The 16,870-nt window shown below is 51.7% G+C and overlaps 1 protein-coding gene across 4 annotated transcripts in view; it reads left to right on the top strand.

The window, feature by feature from the left end:
• LOC119974608 (unconventional myosin-XVIIIb-like) overlaps positions 1-16,870 on the top strand; it is a 390,682-nt gene that overhangs the window by 55,762 nt on the left and 318,050 nt on the right. For all 4 annotated transcript variants that reach the window (XM_038813932.1, XM_038813847.1, XM_038813761.1 and 1 more), the window contains 4 exons: positions 658-770; positions 6,325-6,501; positions 13,156-13,354; positions 16,411-16,553. In XM_038813932.1, the coding sequence (XP_038669860.1) occupies positions 658-770; positions 6,325-6,501; positions 13,156-13,354; positions 16,411-16,553 (632 nt within the window). The remainder of the gene's footprint in view (positions 1-657; positions 771-6,324; positions 6,502-13,155; positions 13,355-16,410; positions 16,554-16,870) is intronic.

The following is a 16,870-nucleotide window of genomic DNA, read 5'->3' as shown; positions in this document are numbered from 1 at the left end:
GGATTGGCGGTGCGGGCGGGCGCCGGGGTCCTGAGCGATCTGACCCCAGGGGGTGCCCCCACGGTGGCCTGACCCGCGATCGTGGCCCACTGATCGGCGGTCGGGCCTGTGCCATGGGGGCACTCTTTTTATTCCGCCTTTGCCATGGCCTTCACCATTGTGGAGGCGGAAGAGGCCCCCTCCCCTGCGCATAGCCGGGAAGACGTCAGCAGCCGCTGATGCTCCGGCGCATGCGCAGACTTACGCCGGCCGGCGAAGTCCTTTCGGCCCCGGCTGGCATGGCGCCAAAGGCCGTTCAAGCCAGCCGGCGGAGTGGGAACCACTCCGGCGTGGGCCTAGCCCCTCAATGTAAGGGCTTGGCCCCTAAAGGTGCGGAGATGTCCGCACCTTTGGTGCGGCACGATATCGTAGTCGTTCACGCCACTCCAACACACCGGGACCCCACGCCCCTCCGGGTAGGGGGGAATCCCAGCCCAGAACATCTGCCGCTGTCAAATAAAAATTGGGGGGTGTGTGGTGTGGTTTGTGCCATTACTCTGACAGGGCAGTTCCAGTACCATTACTCCGACCAGCAGTAAGCATTTTCTGATTGATATTTTCTCTTTCCCCACCTCTTCCTCCACCCCCCCTAAATAAATTGATCCCACCTGTTATCAGCCACGGTGCTCAAACCAGACGTTGGAACGCCAGAACTACCAGAGGGGCAAGTTCGAATCCGTATTGAAAGTGACAACATGATCATTGACACAGACGAAGAGCTTATTCATAAAGTGAGTATTCCTCATCCCTTGTATGTTTCCAAGAAGCAGCTCGGGGCTGGTTTAGCACAGTGGGCTAAACAGCTGGCTTGTAATGCAGAACAATGCCAGCAGCGCAGGTTCAATTCCCATACCGGCCACCCCAAACAGGTGCTGGAATGTGGCGACTAGGGGCTTTTCACAGTAACTTCATTGAAGCCTACTTGTGACAATAAGCGATTATTATAATAATTACATAGCTCTTGGGATGAAAGGGATCAGAGGATATGGGGGGAAGGTGGGAACAGGCTATTGAGTTGGATGATCAGTCATGATCATAATGAATGACAGAGCAGACTCGAAGGGCCGAATGGCCTCCGCCTGCTCCTATTTTCTACGTTTCTATGAATTGTACGTTTCCACGGCTGAACCATGCACTTTCCACACCAGGTGTCCTGATGCCAGCAGTTTTACACAGGCCGTACCGGGTAAAAATCAATCTTTGGAACATCTAGTTGATGTTCTTCACTCTCAGCCCATCATGCGGCAGTCAGACTAATTGTGACTGCCTGACTCTCGTCAAACTAACTCAGGGACTGAACCTGAAAACAGGCTGGTGTCTCAGTTCCTCCAGGAACCTTGGTGTGTGTAAAAGGGGAGGACTTGGCCAACTTCAGCTGTGGGGTGATGCCAATGTGATGGCAAAGCACTTCACTCTGCCAAGAAATTGAGAGGGATTCTCCAAATAACTGTTTTCAAAGACCACAATCAATCACATCGTATCGTCCTGACTATGTCACTGGACACCTTTGGATAATCTCTACTTTAGGTGGTCCTGCAAAATCTCTGGCTGTATATTGAGTGATTTATCCATGAAGGCCCGGCTTCGTAGCCTTGCCCCTCACCTGAGGTGTGGTGACCCTCGTGTTAAATCAGCTCTCTTCAAAAAGGGAAAGGAAGCCTCTGGTCCTTTGGGACTACTTTGACTTTCATATATATTGTTATATGTGGGTAAAGCATTAGATTGTGGATGTAAAAATGATATTGGTCATTCAGCTCGGAGAATTTTACAACAATCCTAGGAAAGGGGTGGGGGAGGGGGGGGGGTGATTGATGGTGGGTGGAATGGAACATGTGGATATTTGGCCTGGGTTCTGTGTGTTAGTGAATGGTGCCAGGTGAGTGATTACTGTTGAACAGTTTGAGAGATTACTGGTGTGGTGGATATGTGAGGTGACGTGAAGGTGAATTCACCACCTTGAACACACAGTAAATATCGTCTGGCACTGTTGCCTGGTCCCCGGGGCTAAATTTTGGGCACTGCTCTTCCTGGCTACCACCCAATCCCTTCGCGGGGTCTGGTGTCAGGGTCTCCATGGAGACAGGGTTTCCCTCCTGGCGTCCATTTCAGCGACCAGCACCTCCAATGTGGCATCAGTGAATCTTGGAGCGCTCTTCCTGGGCTAGTGCTCTATTCTTCTTCACCTTATAGCTTCAATTGTAACTTTTTTGCAGCCTTCTGTTCTCTGGTGCAGCTTCCCTTTAAGAGGGACTTTTACTTGCTGGAGACTGATGGAACGGGTGTTCGCCTGGCAGCTTTTGAAGCTCTCTAGATGTGCATGCAGTCAGCCGGCAGTGCAGGTTGTGCGGCGCTATGTGCCGCAACCATCAAATGAAGAGGCAGCATAACCCTCCGCACCCAGAAAAATACACGGCACACCAATGTTAGTCGAGTAAGTTCCTACTTCACACCAATCTCAGAATTGCAGAATCAGAGAAAGGTTACAACTCAGAAGGAAGCCATTTGGGCCTTGTATCCGCTTCAGCTCTCCGTATGAGCAATGTACCCAGTGTCAGTCCCCCACCTCTTCCCCCTTGCCCTGCACATTCCTCCTTTTCTGACGACAATCCCGTTCCCTCTTGAAGGCCTCGATCGACTTTGCCTCCACCACACGCTCAGACAGCCCATTCCAGATAAACCACTGCGTTTTCCCACATGTCACGATTGCTTTTTTTGACAATGACCTTTTAAATCTATGCCTCCTGGTTCTCGACCTTACCACCAGATTGTTTCTTCCTCTCTGCCCTGAGGCCCTGCCCATCCCTCTCCTGATGTTGAGTAGCTCCATCAAACCTCCTCTCAAACTGCTCTTCACCAAGGAAACACCTTGCCAACTTCTCCAATCTATCTAAGTAACTGAAGTCACTCACCCTTGTGAATGTTTTACGCAGTTTCTCTTAAGCTTTCACATTTTCCTAAAGTGTGGTACGCAAGACAGACGCAATTGTTCAGCTGAGGCCTCAGTTGGACCCATTGGACAGGATTTTCCCACAGGCTTTGGAAGCCTGTCATCAGGATGAAATGGGGGCCAGTGGCGGGACCGGGACAGCAATTTTACTGGAGTTGGCCTCCTAATTGGTTATCTTTGGGCTGACAGCCTGATTAAGGATCCTGGTCTTGATCCTGAGGCTGCTGATGCAATCAGAGGTGCTCCAGAGCCTCAGCAGTCCCACCACGAGAAGTGGATGCCGCTGAGGTGGTCCAGAGCCATGAGGGTGCCTCAGCATGGAGGGGCCCATTGAGAGGTAAGGACACAATTAGAAATCATAGGGATAATCCGCAGGGAAGCGGGGAAGGCCCCGCGTTCTCAATGTTGCCGCTTGCCTGAGGTATGGTGATCCACAGGTTAAATCACTCCCCTGTCAGCTCTGCCTCTCAAAGGGGAATGCAGCCTATGGCCACCTGGGATTATGGTGACTTTACCTTTACTAAAGCAGGGATCCTTGAGGAAGACACCCCTTCTGGCAGTCCCCTCTTTTGATCATGGAGAGATTAATTATCTGCCCCCTCAGCTGAGTGTTTCTCAGCGGCGAACCATTGCTGGCAGCAAGATTCTCTGTCCCCACCACTGGCCAATGTGATTTCCCATTGTAGCCACCCATGCCACCGGGAAGCCCACGGGTCGGGGTGCCCTGCCAGCAGAACGATTCCTGGTTTGGGTCACTGTCTGCGGAGTCTGTACATTCTCCCCGTGTCTGTGTGGGTTTCCTCCGGGTGCTCCGGTTTTCTCCCACAAGTCCCGAAAGACGTGTTATTAGGTAATTTGGACATTCTGAATTCTCCCTCTGTGTACCCGAACATGCGCCATAATGTGGTGCCTAGGGGGATTTTCACAGTAGCTTCATTGTTAATGTAAGCCTGCTTGTGACATTAATAAAGATTATTATTAGAAAATCCTTCCCATTGAAGCTTACTGTTTTTGTGGAGAGAGGTTGTGATTCACTGTTTTAAAAACAGGAAACAATGGGATTTAATTGGATTTTCAACCTACATTCAAAGCCACTCAATGGTTGCAATGATCTGACCTTCAAATGTTGAATGCTGTTTGTGCAGTGACAGGCTGCAGGTATGAGCTCCATCTTGTGAAGTTATGACAGCACTACACCAGTCTGCTTAACATACTGCGATGTCATCCAAAACTTCTTCATACCTGGCATTCTTCATCTTGTGCGCTGTTGCTTCTTGGTAGCCAGGCAACCAACCTTAGGTGGATTTTCTCTGGTGGGCTGTACCAACGATGGTCAACATTTATTCCAGGTTTTGTATGGGGTGTGTCATGCTCATCACTGGCAACCATATTCTGAACGTGAAAATAACGTTATATGAAAAAACAATCTGGACAAAAATGGCAGAAAAGATGGCTGCCCAAAGTCACCTGACTTCTTTTGCGGATTAGAACCACATCCCTGTCTCATGAGGGAACCATTAAACATTCCAGATCGTGGGCTGCATGCTAGCACACCGGTTAGCACTGTCGCCTCACAGCTCCAGGGTCCCAGGTTCGATTCCCGGCTTGGGTCACTGTCTGTGCGGAGTCTGCACGTTCTCCCCGTGTCTGCGTGGGTTTCCTCCAGGTGCTCCGGTTTCCTCCCACAAGTGCCGGAAGACGTGCTGTTAGGTGAATTGGACATTCTGAATTCTCCCTCTGCGTACCCAAACAGGTGCCGGAGTGTGGCGACTAGGGGATTTTCACAGTAACATCATTGCAGTGTTAATGTAAGCCTACTTGTGACACTAATAAAGATTATTATTATTATGAGTCAATACCGTTCCCTGAAACCAAACGGCTATTTTCTGATTTGAATGGGTCATTCTAAAACAAAGACAGTCCCAAACCCTCAGCGGTATGAACCTACCACACAGGGTGTAGAATCAACATGAATATCACCTCCTATTTGGAAAATACCATGAACTTGTGAAAAGCCACGTAGAGATGGCCATGTTTTCTTCATCCGTTTAAAAGATCATCTCAGAGCTGTGTGCCACAAACAGTTCCGCCAAAGGCATCAGAAACATCAATTCGGCCAGCCTGTGAATCAGACTCGGAAACAAGTTTTGAGATATCAGGTAGATTAAAAAACCAAATCTGTTCCAGCTCAAGGTGCGGCAGAGAACCAACCTCCTTGATATTCAACTACAAGAAGCCTCACAACCTGCTGTCAACCCTTTGCTTTGAAAAACTCGCACTTCAACTTTAAACCATCAAATCCTTTTAAATGACCACAGGCCTGTCATGGAATATATTAAATTAGATATTGAGATAACTGTAATCTGTAAAAGTGCATGACTCACATCTGTGTCTAATGTGTGTGTTTGTGTGTGCATGTATGTGTATTTATGCATGTGTTCATGTGTGTATGTGTGTGTGTGAGTGAGACTGAGTGTGTGCGATCTGTATTGATTTGGGGTAAGTGTGAGAATGGATACCTTTCTTCATTTTAAACTCACCGAAGCTGGCTGCTTAATCTAATTAAGCTTGCTGCTTAATTAAAATACACACTCCAAGATCAGGTTCATCTCTTTCCAGAGAAAAGATACTGATGCCAGGCTGTATGGAAGCAATGCATTCTGTTTGTGACAGGTTGTTAGATCTTGATAAATCAGTTTGAGTCAAAGTAGTCCAGAATATAAAGCAGAATGGAGTTGAGATAAGTGGACTGTTTTGTAAGCAGGAAGTATTACAGCAGCAATGAGGTTATCGACGCTTGTGAAGGGATAATAACCATCCATAGATGTCACTTCTGAATTGTTTGTTCTGTCTAATTTGTGGAAGTAGTGGCTGTTTAGCACAACGCTAAATTGCTGGCTTTGAAAGCAGACCAGCAGCATGGTTCAATTCCCGTAACAGCCTCCCCGAACAGGCGCCGGAATGTGGCGACTAGGGGCTTTTCACAGTAACTTCATTTGAAGCCTACTCATGCCAACACGTGATTTTCATTTCATATAATTACATAAGAAATGGGAACAAGAGTAGGCCATTCAGCCCCTTTGAGTCTGCTCCATCATTCAATAACATCATTGCCGATCTAATTGCGGCCTCAAATTCACTTTCTTTCCAGCTCCCAAACATCGGTTGACTCCCTTGTTGACCACAAATCTGACTCAGCCTTGAATATATTCAATGATGCAGCCTCCGACCATCGCTGGGGAAAAGAGTCCCAGACACTAACCTGATCCCTCTGATCCCAGGAGATTTAAGGCAGTTGCTGTTTGTGAATTCTTTAAGTCTCGTTGTTTCTGCCCCAGACTAACCCACCCAAGCTGGATTACGCCGAGGATCTTGCGCAGCTCATCAGCCTGAACGAGTCCAGCGTCCTCCACGTGCTTCAGCAGCGATACGGATCTCAGCTCATTCACACCAAGGCAGGCCCGAATCTCATCATCATCAGGCCGTCAAGCACCGTTTCCAACTACTCAGGAAAGGTAACTGAGATTGAGCAGAATTGGAGAGAGAGAGAGGATTGTAAGAGTTATCTGTTTTAGTGCGCACTGACCCAAGGGGAAGATGTCATCGCAGGGGCCAAAAAATGGAAAATAAGCATTTGCCGGAGGAAGTTTTGGAATGGTGGGGTGGAATTATATGGCCCCTCCCAGGGGTGGGATTTCCTGGTCCCACTGAAGTCAATGGTGTTTTGAACGACGCACGGTATCTACCAGCCCCACCCCCACTGCAACAGGGCCGCAAGATTCTGCCTGTGATGTCAGGAACACCGGATCCCAGATAATTCACAATGTCGTGTTTAAAAATTGTTTTTGAAAACATTTTTACTCAAATTTTTCCATTTTAACAATCACACAACACATTTACAACTGAAATAGACCCCAAGCAACCCCCACAAAACCACCTACCCCTCTCCCCCCAACCCGTTAGCGACAACTAGCTCTCCAAATGTATATATAAACAGACCTTATCTCTTTTGGAACGTCTCACTCATCCCCTCAAGGTGAATTTCACCTTTTCCCAACACAGGAACTCCATTGCTTCTCAGCAACACTGAGGCAGTGTGAGGAAGCTGACCCCCCCCCGCAGTAGGACCCGCCTGCGAGCGAACGTCGAGGCGAAGGCTAACACATCTGTCCCCACTCCCGTCTGCAGCTCCGGCAAGTCTGATACCCCAAATATGGCTCCCAGGGGACTGGGCTCCAAGTCCACATGGAAGATCGGCGACATGGCGCGAATGAATGACCCTCAAAATGTCTCCAACTTCGGACACATGCACATGACTGGCTGGGCCCCTCTCACACCGCTCACACACATCCACCACCCCTTCAAACAACCGGATCACCATGACTTTGTTAAGCATGCCCTATGCACCACTTTAACTGAATCAGCCCCAGTCTCGCACATGAGGTTGAGGCATTAACCCTCCGCAGCACCTCACACCACAGACCCTCCTCCAGCTCCATCCCCAACTCCTCCTCCCACTTAGCTTTGACTCCCTCCAGAGATACCCTGTCCTCCAAGATCTTCCCAAGTATCGCCGGGACAACTCCCCCTCCAACACACCCCACTGACAACATCTCCTCCAACAACGAGGAGAGGGGTGCTACCAGGAAGGTGAGGCAGACCTTTTATATGAAACCACACACCACCTCCCCCTGGTGGACCCCATACTTTGTCTCCAGCCCCTTCAAAGTTGCAAATCGACCTTCCAAAAACAAATCTTTTACTTCCGCCAGCCCTCGTTCCGCCCAACCCCGAAACCTCGCGTCCATCCTCCCAGTCTCCAACCTATGGTTCCCTCAGATTGACATCATCTTCGACCCTCCCCCAAATTAAAATGCTGCCGAAACTGCATCCAAAATTTTCAAAATGGCCACCACCACTGGGCTACCAGTATACCTCCCTGGAGTAATCGGGAGTGGCGCCGTTGTCAGCGCCCAGAACCCCGACCCCTTACAGAAAACAGCCTCCAACGTCACCCACAACGCCCAGTACCGTGCCACCTGTACTCCCAAATACCTGAAGTAGGTTGGCGCCACCTGAAATGGTAAAACCCCCACGTACCCCTCTCCCACCCCATAGGAGAACATACAAAACACTCACTTTTCCTCAAATTTAGCTTGTACCCTGAAAATGCCCCAAATCGCTCGAGCAACCCCAATCCACTGAAGCACCTGGATTGGAAATATACAACAGCAAATCATCCGCATACAGGTCCACCCTGTGTTCCACAACTCCCCCCCCCTTATCCCCTTACGTTTTTCAGAGCACATTAGCCAAGGGCTCTATTGTCAGCGCTAACTGAAGGTGGGCATAGGGAAACCCTGCCTCATTCTGGAATACAAAGGAAAGTACCCTGAGTTCATCTCGTTTATACCCACATTCGCCCTCAGGTCCTTGTACAATAACCTCACCCATGCCACAAACGCCGGCCCAATCCCAAACCTCGCCAATACCGCAAACAAATAGTTCCACTCCACGTGGTCAAACGCCTTCTCTGCATCCAACGCCATCACCACCTCCACCTCCTTCCCTTCAGCCGGAGAGAGCACCAAATTCAACAGGCGCCGCACATTAGACAACAACTATCTTCCCTTCACAAACCCTGTCTGCTCTTCTCCAATCAGCTTCGGGCGGCACCCGCCAACCAAATCACTAACACCGTTGCTAAAATCTTGGCATCCACTTTTAATAACAAAATTGTCTATACGACCCACAATCTGCTGGGTCCTTGTGCTTTTTTAGCAGCAAAGAGGTGGATGCCTATCCCATCATCTCCGAAATACCCCCTTCACCGCTGCATTCTCAAACATCTCAACAGCGTCAACTTATCCAAGAATTTCTTCTAAAACATCGGGAAACCATCCAGCCCCGGGGCCTTACCTCCATCTTCCTGAACGCCACCCCCACTACTCACCCCTCCCACTGACTCCTCCAGCCCTTCCCTCTCCTCCTCTCCTACAATGGGCAATGATGAGCCATCAATTGCACGTGAGATGAGTTGCTGTACAAAAGTTAGGCTTTAATAAGCCCTGCGGTCGACTACAATAAATGGACGACCGCTGGTCGTTCTGACTATTTATACCTTGGTATGGAGGCGTGGTTAACTCAGCCTCTTGACCAATTGGAGAGCCGTCACATGACTGGTCTCAACCAATCGGTCGAGAGGCACATGACCGACCAGGGCCAATGGTAAGCTGGTGTTCTGCACCAATGGCAGACAGCTATGCAAATCATACCACCACAGAGGATTCCAACTGTACCAGAAACTCCCTCATTCTGACTCATAAATCATAGATCATCCCAATTCGGGGTGTATACAATAGCCAGCACCTCTAACTGCGCCCCCCCCCTCCTCCAGTGCACCCGTCACTATTACGTACCTACCCCCTTTGTTCCGCCACCACTTTCTCCATCTGAAACTTCACCCTCTTACCCACCGACACCGCTACCCCCCCCCCCCCCCCCCCCCCCCCCCCCCCCACCCCCGGGCCCTGCTCTCGAACCCATGTGAAATACCTGGCTGACCCAACCTCCAACCCCTTCGCAGCCTCACCTCATCCTTCACTCTCAAATGAATCTCCTTCATGTTGACTTTCAAACTCTTTCCATGCGAGAAAACTCTCCTCGCTTCACCGGTCCCCGCAGTGCTCGCACATTCCACGTCACCACCTGGACCAGGGGTCTCTCACCCTCCTCTCCTCCAGATCCCATCACACCTTAGCCCTCGTTGCAGCCATACTGCCATCCCATCCATAAGCCCACTGCCACTCCCTCTCAATGTCCGTCCCCCAGAATTCACACCTCCCAGGCCCATCTAAACCTGTTCAGACAGGTTCCAATGACCACCGACTCTCCCCCCACCTTGCTCCCATTCACCAGCCAACTTACGTTTGCTAGTGAGGCATCTCCTGCAGAGCCTCTTTCACCACACCGAAGAAACACACCAACATAAATTCCCCCACACCCAACCCTTCCAAACTCCCAACACAATCCAACACTAAACCCCGAATCCCAAAAACACGCAGAGATCCCCACCAAAGTCCCCACCGATCCCAGTCCATAGACCCCTTCCACAAAAACACATAAAGATGAACAGCAATAATGATAAAAAACAACGTAACAAAAAAAGCAGAACAAAAACCGCCAAAGTCCAAACTCTGTTCAATTCCAAGCCTTCCGTCTTCACAAACGCTTCCGTCTCCACCACTGTCTTGAAATAATAGTCTCTGCCGAGTAGACCATACCAAACCGCACGTTGCATTGATGCAACGCCACCTTCGCCCGATCAAAGGCTGCCCGTCTCCTCACCAGCTCCGTCATGAGATCCTGGTATATTCTTTTAAAAAAAAATAATTTTTATTCAAATTTTTCAACAACAAATTTTCTCCCAACAATGAAATAAACAAGGCATAGAGAAAACAGAAAGAAAAGCCCCCCCCCTCCCAATACAAAGCAATAAATTAATAACAAAAAAGAAAGTAGCAAACATACAGTCGCAGAAACAAACCCCCTTAACAGACCCCGGGCCTCCCGATTCACCGGGCCTCCCGAACACCTCCCACACCTGTCCTCCCCCCCGCAAAGAACCGGCTCAGCCTGGCCCAGTCATGTGCGCCCTATGCAGCACCTTCAGCTGAATTAAGCTGAAGGGGCTTTTCACAGTAACTTCATTGAAGCCTACTCGTGAAAATAAGTGATTTTCATTTCATTTTCATTAAGCTGAGCCGTGCGCAAGAAGAGGACGAGTTCACCCTCCCCAGGGCGTCCACCACATCCCCTCGTCGATCTCCTCCCCAGCTCCTCCTCCCACTTCCCTTTCAGCTCCTCCATCGAGGTCTCCTACCCCTGCATCACCTGATAAATTACCGAGATCCTACCCTCACCGACCCATGTCCCCGAGAGCACCCTATCCTGCACTCCGCTCGGCGGCAATAGCGGAAACTCCGCCACCTGCCGCTTAACAAACGCCCTAATCTGCATATACCTGAAAGTATTCCCGGGGGGGGGGGGGGGAAGACCCCACTTCCCCTCCAACTCCTCTAAAGTCGCAAACTTCCCGTCGAGGAAAAGGTCCCCCATCCGCCTGATGCCTGCCCTATGCCAACTCAAAAACCCACCATCTATTCTCCCTGGTGCAAACCGGTGGTTGCCCCATATCGGGGTCCAGATTGAGGCCTTCACTTCCCCCCTATGCCGCCTCCACTGCCCCCACATTTTGAGGGAAGCCACCACTACTGGACTCGTAGAATACCTGGCCGGGGGGAGTGGGAGCGGGGCCGTCACCAGTGCCTCCAAACTCGTGCCCACACAGGACGCCACCTCCAACCTCTTCCATGCGGCACCCTCCCCCCTCCATCACCCACCTGCGAATCATTGCCACATTCGCAGCCCAGTAATACCCACACAGGTTGGGCAACGCCAAGCCACCTACCTCCCTGCCTCGCTCCAGGAATACCCTCCTCACTCTCGGGGTCTTCCGCGCCCACACGAACCCCAGAATACTCTTATTAACCCTCCTAAAAAACGCCTTCGGAATCAAGATGGGAAAGATCCTGGTATATTCGTATACCACTCCCTTCCCACATGTCGGGCGGGATTCCCCGACCCCCGCCGGATCGGAGAATCGGCAGGGGGCGGCGTGAATCTCGCCCCCGCCGGTTGCCGAATTCTCCGGCGCTGGGGATTTGGCGGGGGCGGGAATCGCGCCGCGCCAGTCAGGCGCTGTTGGCAGCGCCCCCTCCCACGGCGATTCTCCGGCCCGCGATGGACCAAGTGCCCACCGTTTTCGGTCGGTCCCACCAGCGTAAATCACAACACATCCTTACCGGCGGGACCTGGCTCCACGGGTGGCTTCCGGGGCCCTCGGTAGGTGCGGGGGGGATCTGGCCCCGTGGGATGCCCCCACGTTGGCCTGGCCTGCGATCGGGGCCCACCGATCTGCGGGCGGGCCTATGCCGTGGGGGCATTCTTTCCCTCTGCACCGGTCCCTGTCAACCTCCACCATGGTCGGTGTGGAGAAGAACTCCACTGCGCATGCTCTGGGATGACGCCAGCACACGCTGGCACTCCCGCGCATGCGCCAACTCACGCTAGCTGGCGGAGGCCCTTCGGCACCGGTTGGCGTGGCGCCAAGCCCTTCTGCGCTGACTGGCGCTGCGCCAAAGACTCCCTAACTGGCCTAGTGCCTGAAGATGCGGAGGATTTGGCACCTTTGGAGCAGCCCGAGCCGGAGTGGTTCACGCCACTCCTTGGCTTGGAGTGGCCCGCCCCGCCGTTCGTGGAGAATCCCGCCCCACCTCTCGTTTCGACTTTGCCCATCTCAACACCTTCTCCTTCACCTGATAACTATGGAAACAGACGGCCACAGTTATCAGCGGCTCATTCGCCTTTGGTTTCGGCTGGAGTGACCGGTGGGCCCTATCCAACTCCGAGAGGGGTTCCTCCCCCTTCCCCATCAGCTTGGCAAACATCTCTGCAAAGTACTCCGTAGGAATCTGGCCCTCCAGCCCCTCAGGCAAACGCACAATCCTCAAGGTCTGCCTTTGTGACCTGTTCTCCAGGTCCTCCACTTTCCACTCTATTAATCTCCATCACCCTCCGCAGCAACTTCCCCACCGAGGTGAACTGGTGACTAAACTGTGACAATGCCTCCTCCACCTCCTTCATTTTCTCTCCTTGCTCCCGCACAGCTGTCAAAGTCTTTGCCAGAGGTCTCCTTCATCGGGGTATGGGTCTCACCCACCCGCTCCTTGAGCGAGGTCATCATCTCTGTCCGATGCCTGTCGAGATGTTTCAAGAACAGCTGCCCAAACTTCATGGCCATCACCTCGGCCATCTTTTCCACTATGGTGGGCGTGGCTCCATCGAGCAAGTCTTCTCCCGCCATCTTTCCCCCCGCTGTGCTCCTCACCATGCTCGACGGCGGACTCTCGCTCATCCCTCTTTTCCCTGGTTTCTTTTTTCCGGTTTTTGACATCCTTGAAGTACCTCGAACTTCCCCGAAAACCCTCACATAAATCTTTCCCCTGGGTGCAAAAGGCCACAAAACAACGACTCTGGCAGAAGCCACCAAACGTGCGACCGCCACCTCAGGGTCACTCATTTATCTTTCATTTTCTTTGTACTTCCAGCTGTTCAAGGGTAAACAGGATGGAATGCCACCCCATGTCTTTGCTGTGGCACAGAGAGCCTACTGGAATATGCTGATCCACCGAAAAGACCAGAGCATCATCCCGCTCGGGTGGAGTGGTGCAGGAAAGACGACAAGCTGTCAATCTGCTCTTGAGTACATAGTCGGAACGGCCGGCAGTGTGGGCACAACAGTGACAGGTGAAACCGGATCTTCCAACCTTTCCTCAAACATTGTCCTCCTTCAATTCCAAACCCTTTTGTTATTACGCTCAGGTTAAATTGCCCTACTTGCCAATTTTCTTCTCCTGCCAACCCATCTGTCCTGAAGGGTTGAGTGCGGCATTGTGGGAATGTCACTGGACTCGTAATCAAGATGCACTGGGGATGTGGGTTCAAATCCCATCGCAGCAGCTGGGGGAATTCAAATTGAGGGCGTGATTCAGCGACCCCCATTGTGCCTGGCGTGGATCCGGGCGCAACGGGTGAATCGCGCTGGCCCCAAATCGGGTTCCACTCCGGTGGCCAGGCAGACAGCGAGTCACCCGACTTGCCCCGCCCTGCGTGATCTGGACCTCGCCCTCATTGGGCGAGATTCTGATCTGCATATTTAAATTAGCCTAATGGTTCATTCAAATAGCCGGATGCCAGATTTACCCGGCACCCGGGACTCACTGGCTGCGCCTGGCAGACCCGCCAGGATGCTGTTTAGTATTTGCCCACACAAACATGGACCAGGCGTTATGGAAATTGGGGGAGGTCTCCCAGGCCATTGGAGACCCCCGGGTGGTCAGAGGCAAAGTGAATTGGCACCCTGGCACTCCCCCTTGCCCCTGGGCACTGCCAGGATGCCAAGCTAGCAGTGCCAGGGTGCCCAGGTTCCATATTGGCAATGCAAGGGGCCATCCCCGGGGTGACCTTGCCAGGTAGAGAGGGGGGGGGGGGGGGGGGGGGGGGGGGGGTGAGGCAAGTTTCCGGGGATCTCCCCACGGCTGGGGGAGGTCATGTGAATTGAGGGGGGGGGGGGATCGGGACTGCCGGTCAAAATGGTGCCCTGATTTGGGAGGAGCCTCTCCTGTTGGTGGGCTTCAGCTATAAGTGCGGCTTTACCGAGGAGAAGCTCCCTGAGGTGAAAAACAACGGCAAAGTGCCGTTGGACAGCGGGGTGTTTTTCGTCGCTCCATCCATCAGGAAACATCCGGCTAAACGTGTCTTTCAGCAGACTTTAACTCTAGTCTGCTGAATCGCACCCTAAAGTAATAAAATCTGGAATTAAAATCTAGGGCGGGATTCTCCGCGAACCGGTGGGGCAGGCCACTCCGGCGTCGGGCCGCCTCGAAGGTGCGGAACCCTCTGCACCTTCAGGGGCAAGGCCGGAACCGGAGTGTTTGGCACCGCCGGCCCGCGCGAGTTGGCACATGCGTGGGCGCGCCAGCGTGTGCTGGCGTCATCCCAGCCCATACGCAGGGGGGTTCTTCTCGGCATTGGCAATGGTGGAGGTTGACAGTGGCCGTTGCGGATATAAGAGTGCCCCCAGGCCCGCCCGTGGATCGGTGGGCCTCGATCGCGAGCCAGGCCACCGTGGGGGCATCCCCCAGGGCTAGATCCGAGGACTCTGCAAGCCACCCGTGGAGCCAGGTCCCGCCGGTAAGGACTTCTTGTGATTTACGCCAGCCGGACCCGCCGAAAACGGGCAGCCACTCGGCCCATCGCGGGCTGGAGAATCGCCGGGGAGGGGGGGCGCTGCCAGCGGCCGCCGACTGGCACGGCGCGGTTCCCGCCCCCACCAAAACCCCGGCGCCGAAGAATTCGGCAGCCGGTGGGGGCGGGATTCACGCCACCCCTCCCGGGCGGGGGGTTGGTGAATCCCGCCCCTAGTCTCAGTAATGGTCATCATGAAGCTATAATTGATTGTTCAAAAAACCCATCTGGTTCACTAATGTCCCTGAGAGAAGCTACTCATGGCTGACATGTGACTCCAAACCCACAGCAGTATGGTAGCTGAAATGACCCAGCGAGACACTCAGTTCGAGGGCAATTAGGGATGAGCAAAATATATTTTTAGAAAGTTACTGGGGTTAATTTATTAATCAGGTCTAAAACTGGCACTGTGGATTAGTTGGCCCATTATCCCTTTGATTTCTATTGTGGACGGCCAATCCATAATCCCACCAATATATTCGATCGGTAAGTTGAAATTCTACCCCATTCATCTCCCACAAGTGTTCTGCTCAAGTGACCATTATTGACATGCATGCCTGAATCAGGCCTACAACTTCCTCTCTTGGATTTACTCCCACTGGTGGGTCTTTAATGGACCAGGAATCCTGCCCACCCTGACCTCGACCCAGTCGGGGTAACTATGCACGCAGAGTGGTCCCCCCACGGCCCTCATCCCAATTTGTAACAGGATCATACTGAGAGATGCAAAGTTTTAGACGGGGTCATCTGCTATCTATAGAGAAGCTGGCTGTTGGGGTGGGGGGGGGGGGGGGGGTAGGAGATGATGAGGCCAAATTGGGGTCTTGTTCTTCAAGTTGGAGGTTCTTCATATCAATCACTGCTGCAGTCCATCTCCGCTACCTTCCTCAGTCTCAAAAAGCACAGAATTGGCAGTGTAGGAAATTGGCCTGCGTTCTGATATCATTTACAAATATTTTCCTATATCGTGTTAACCTTTCCTCTAATTAATTCAAGGGATTGATTGTCAGGGCGGATTTGAATTCAGCCCCCCACAGGTGGGATGAGAGACTCACCTTTGGCTATGAGAACGCAAAGTGCAATGATTTGGGAATCTCTCAATTCAGTGAAAACTTGGCGCAAAATTGGCAACCTCCTCCTGAGTGGATTAGATGGCAAGGGATGGGATAGCTGATGTCGGAAGGGGAAATGTCACTAGTGCCAGTGATGGTGAAGACATTCTGAAGATGCTTTGGAGGGAGATTTACTCTCTGGCAGTTTTTGTGAAGTTTGCAATATATTTATCAAGAACATGACATTACCACCCAGAGAGAATCTTCCTGATTGTTGGGAGAAAGGTGAAGAAGGATCTTTGTGTTGTATTTAATGTACGAAACCTGACCTGGATGCTGGAAGTGGTAAGGTGAAAAACTGCCAATTATCCAAGGCATCAACCGAAGCAACCTCAACGTGAATGACCATAAAACTCAAAACAAGCCTATCGGTGCAAAGAATATCTAAATTGTAAAATGCTAAGTTAGTTTGGAAATATAATTTTGTCCCCCATTTTTATTCAGTGGAGAAGATCCAGGCCATGTTCACCATTCTCCGAGCTTTTGGCACCATTTCCACCCCACAGAACAATGCCACGACCCGATTCTCAATGGTAGCATCATTGGACTTCAATCAAGCTGGGCGTGTGTCTGCAGCTCACCTCCAGGTAGAGTGAACCGCTCAATGGGAGAATACACCCGTTAAATGTGATGGAGGGCAGCAGGTGGGAAAAGGGGGAATTGGGATAACGCTGCTGCCTCAAATGATTCTCACTGTTCGCAACATCTTTGTTTGAAAGAGTTTTGAGGTCTGTGGTGGAAGACAAGGAGGACAAATACAGCAGAGGAGAATATAAGGAGCAAATCAAGGAGCAATAGTGATGTGTTTTTCCATTGAGGTTTTACAAAACAGTAGTTGGTAGCAAACAGCAAAAAGTGGAGAAATGGAGGAGTTCTGGAGCATTGAAGAGCCTAGAAAGAATTA

Source organism: Scyliorhinus canicula, chromosome 1, assembly GCF_902713615.1.
Source record: "Scyliorhinus canicula chromosome 1, sScyCan1.1, whole genome shotgun sequence".
Taxonomy (NCBI): domain Eukaryota; kingdom Metazoa; phylum Chordata; class Chondrichthyes; order Carcharhiniformes; family Scyliorhinidae; genus Scyliorhinus; species Scyliorhinus canicula.
This window is presented reverse-complemented; position numbering and strand designations above follow the sequence as displayed.